The 4,571-nt window shown below is 56.1% G+C and overlaps 1 protein-coding gene across 1 annotated transcript; it reads right to left on the bottom strand.

The window, feature by feature from the left end:
• Window positions 1-3,212: 3,212 nt before the first annotated feature.
• On the bottom strand, window positions 3,213-4,565 carry Cebpa (CCAAT/enhancer binding protein (C/EBP), alpha). Its single transcript, XM_013026348.1, has one exon. The coding sequence runs from the start codon at window positions 4,471-4,473 to the stop codon at window positions 3,319-3,321; it is 1,155 nt and encodes a 384-aa protein (XP_012881802.1). The 5' UTR covers window positions 4,474-4,565; the 3' UTR covers window positions 3,213-3,318.
• Window positions 4,566-4,571: the final 6 nt, after the last annotated feature.

Raw genomic sequence — 4,571 nt, forward strand, 5'->3', positions numbered from 1 at the left:
TGTGTGTGTGTGTGTGTGTGCGCGCGCACTATAGGAAGCAGACAGCATCCAGAGGTGGCATTCCCTAGAGTACCTCTGGTTAGCCATGCAGAAGACAGGTAGGTTTATCCCACTTAGACTGAAGGGCTGAGCTGTGACAGGCTACTTTGGACCACAGCAGAGGCCCCACCCTTCCCATCCCCTTCCTGGGGCAGGATGCGATTAGATCTGTCTTGTTGGTCCCCAACACCACCCTCAGGGCATACAGAAGGGGTACCTTTCTGTGAGCTGACAGCTACTGATAGAGAAAGCCTCTCCCCTTCCACCCCCACACCCCACCCCAATCAGGGATGGCCCAGTGGAAGAGAGCAAGAGGGTCGCCCCCTTCCACTTATCCTGAGATCTCTTATGTTTTGGGGGCAATGGGGTGGGGTGGGGGGACAGAAAATAAGGATCAGTCCCTGCAAACAAGAAAAACTGGAATCCACGTTGAACCTAGAAAGGGTTTGTTTGGGGCCTAGCAAGCCGTGGCCTGTCCCAGCCTCTGGGCAGGCGGTGAGGCTCTGCCTCCTCGGTTCCCAGGGTGGCGGGGCACGCCACCGCCTCCTCACTGGGCTTGTGGCCTTTTCTTTGCCAAGGGCGGCCATGGGTGAGGAGGCGGCAAGACACAGCACAGAGCGCACAGAGCGCGAGGGTAGGGGGCGGGGAGAGAAGGAAGGGGAAAGAGGGATAAGTTAACCACGCAGGTAGGGAGGTGAAGTGGAAGTTTCCGAATTGAAAAGATTGTCAAGAGGTGAAAAAGGGTTCACTTTCTTTCTCTGTGAAGGTGAAAAAAATCTGCATGCATCAGAGCCAGGACAGAGGTGAGGTCTCCCATCCCTTGCTTGGCTAGGATGGAGTGGAGGGTTTGTCACAGTATGGGGTCATCGGATGGGCACAGCGGGAAGATGGTGTTAGGATTCAATCTCTCCTGCTGATGTGAGGAGAAGGGCTAAATTGCCTGCGTAGGCCTGCTGTGGACCCTTTCTTGGGTGGTTTGGGGCCAGCAGACATGGAGGGATGGGTAGAGGAGGGAGTACAGCTTGTTTTGGGCATTGCTAAGGGTTTGTGTGCAGCCTTGAGGACCAGAGAAAAGGGAGAGAGAGAGAGAGAGAGGTACACACTGCTAGCCTGGTCTCTTCCTGCCTGTCCAGGACCCAGGGCCCAGCTGAAAGGTGGGGGACAAACACAGATATGAACCAGGCTATCTACTCTGAAGCTAGAAAGTCTCCTTGAATTTGGAAGCCACTGGGTGACAAGATGGCTTTCTCTGGGTCCCTCTTCTGCCAGAACAGAGAGAGTTGATAGTAAGACCTCAGTCCCATGACCCTCTCCCAACCCCCATCCTAGGACTCTTTCTTCAGAGTCTGGATGTGCTCTGTGTGTTGTCTTGGATGTAAGGTGTGTGTAGGGGAACAAAATCACCCTCTAAAGGCAAAAGTAAAAAAAGAGAGGCTGTCTAGAGATGCTAATTCATAAAGATCTCCGCCATTAAAAAATAATAATAATAAAATCCTGTGATTCTTTACACGTGTCACCTAACCCACACAACAGCAAACTTTCAAAAACAGATTCTTTCTGGTTTTAAAAAGACACCACCATGGACTTTGGTAAGTTTATATTATAGATATAATACATAAAACATCTAGCATGAAATTGTTCTTCCCGCCCCGTCCCCTCCCCCCCAAGAAAAGAACCAAGCAATCCTCTATTATGCCATAAGTGCTGGTTAGAGGCTGCTGCTCACCTTCCTTCCTTCTAGACAGGGGGGGGGGTGTCAAGGCCTCTGGGTGGGGGGGAATATAGAGGGGGTGGAGGATGGGCCTGTGGACAAGCCCAGCGGGAGGAAACTGAAGCCTGCGCAGTTATGATCAGAGAAGGCACAAGCCCACCTCAACTCATTGGTTCCCCCAGGGAGGGAAAAAAAAGCAACAACAATCCCCAAACCAAAAGGAAAGTGAGCCTCGGAATCTACCTCCCCCTTCCACACTCCCCCAGGGCACCACCCCCCCCAACAACAATAACAACAACAACAACAAGAGTCTCATTTTGGCAAGTATCTGAGCAAAACCAAACCAAAACCAAACCCCAAAGAAAATGGTGGTGGTTTCGTATGGGTGTGCACATTTCATTTCGTACAAGGCACCGCGGGTACAACAAGGGGCCGGAGACAAGCTGATATCAGCTGATAAAGCAAAAATATTTGGAAAGTTTCTTATAATGTCCCCCCCCTCCATCCCTCGGGGGTGAGCTAGCACTGTGCTTTATGATCTTGGCAATGTTGGCGACGTACAGTACAGACAAAAACCAATGATCGATCCTCCAGTCCCTTCTCTCCTACCCCTGAGCAAAACCATACTTCTAAAGGGCCCCCAGCCTCTACCCACCATGACCTCATGGCCTAATGCCTACCTCACAACCTAGCTTTCTGGTCTGGCTGGGAATGGGGTAGGGGGTAGGGGGGGGGTGCTTCTCACCAGCCACCTGGCAACTTCCAGCCTGTTATAGGCTGGGGTGGAGAGTGGCAAGGAAGTAGGCACCCAAGTAGAACTGGGGTAACAGGCTTAGGTTCAGAACCCCAACTTCCTAAATTCCTCTGCCCTCTAAGGACAGACCTAGAGGAGCTGCTGGGGGAAGGAGGTGTGTGTGTGGGGGGGGCATGGCTGAAAGGGTTTCAGTTTCCTGAATCTTCCTCCTGGCCATGGGCCTGCACCCCTTCTTCTTTCATGGGGGGTCTATAGCAGCCTCAGAGGAAAGCAGGAGCCCCTCCCCACTGTAAATAAAATGTGGAAGGCACAGCATTGCTCCCTCCCTATTCCGTAGGAATTGGAGCTTTGTATTTCCAAGGCACGAGGTTATTTCTTAATACTAGAGTTGTTGGACTTCCAGGCCAGCCTCTTTCCCACAGAGAAGTCCCTCTCTCCCCTTCATCTTGGAGAGAGAGAGAAAAACAAAACAGAACCCCCCCAAAACATTGCCTGACTCCCTTTTATCTTAGACTGCACCAAATCCGGCTCAGAGGAAGAGAAAAGGGGACCCACTCAAACCCACCAGGCTTTTCAGGTGACACTGGAATCTTCTAATCCTGGGAGGAGGATCCAGCTTGGAGATCTGGTAGATCACACAACGCCATCCCTCCCCTTCCCCTTTCTCCCCCTCACACCCCCCCAAAATAATCCCTCTCCAGGAGCCGGTCCAGGATGGGTTCCCCCCACACCCTCGCCCCCTCCCCTGCAGTCCCGCGCGCGCGCACACGCGCGCGCAGACAGGCACGCACCGAGGTGGGGGTGGGGGCCGCCTTCACGCACAGTTGCCCATGGCCTTGACCAAAGAACTCTCCGGCAGCTGCCGGAAGATACCCCGCAACGTGTCCAGTTCGCGGCTGAGCTGTTCCACCCGCTTGCGCAGGCGATCATTGTCACTGGTCAACTCCAACACTTTCTGCTGAGTCTCCACGTTGCGCTGCTTCGCCTTGTCTCGGCTTTTACGCACCGCGATGTTATTGCGTTCTCGCCGCACGCGGTACTCGTTGCTATTCTTGTCCACCGACTTCTTGGCCTTGCCTACTCCACCATGACCACCACCACCACCACCACCACCGGGCGCACGGAGATCGGGGTGCCCGGTGGCTAGATTTTTAAGCGTACCACCAGGGCCTGGCAAAGCGGCTGCTCCAAGTGCGGGTGCGGGGTGCGGGCTGGGCACCGGGGTGGGCGGCGGCGTGGGGTGCCCGGGTTGCAGGTGCATGGTGGTCTGGCCGCAATGCGCGATCTGGAATTGCAGGTGCGGCGGGGCCAGGTGCGCGGGAGAGGCGTGCGGGTGCGGCGGCGGCGGCGGCGGCGGCGGCTGGTATGGAAAGAGCCCGGCTAAGGCCAATTGCTTGGCTTCATCTTCCTCCCGGGGTTCCTGCTTGATCACCAACGGCCGCAACGCCGGAGCCCCGACGCGCTCATACAGCGGTTCCAACCTACCGTCCAGGTAACCAGCTGCCGAACAACCATAGCCGGGAGGCGGGGGACCGTGCGCCCCCCCGGACATGATGGCACCTCCGGGACCTAAGGGGGTTCCGGGGTAATCAAAGTCACCGCTTCCTCCGATCCCCGTCGGGGTCCCCGCCGCCGCCGCCACCGCCGCCGCCGCCGCCGCCGCCGCCGCCTTGGCTTTCTCTTGCTGCCGATTGTGCTGGAAGAGGTCGGCCAGGAACTCGTCGTTGAAGGCGGCCGGGTCGATGTAGGCGCTGATGTCGATGGACGTCTCGTGCTCGCAGATGCCACCCAGAGGTTCCGGAGCCGCAGGTAAGATCGGGGGCTGTGCAGATCCCGAACCCCGTGGAAAACCGAAGGCGGCGCTGCTGTGGCTGCTGCTGCTGCTGCTGCTGGGCGCGTGCGGGGGGCTCTGGAGATGGCTGCTCATGGGGGGCCGTGGCTCCGTCTCATAGAAGTCGGCTGACTCCATCGAGGGGAAGAGGAAGAGGAGAAGAGGGTTTTTTTTTCTTTGTTGTTGTTGTTGTTTAGAATCGTCCTGGCATGGTGAGAACCCAACGGGGGGTTCTT

The sequence above is a fragment of the Dipodomys ordii genome, unplaced genomic scaffold, assembly GCF_000151885.1.
Source record: "Dipodomys ordii isolate 6190 unplaced genomic scaffold, Dord_2.0 Scaffold92, whole genome shotgun sequence".
Classification (NCBI taxonomy): domain Eukaryota; kingdom Metazoa; phylum Chordata; class Mammalia; order Rodentia; family Heteromyidae; genus Dipodomys; species Dipodomys ordii.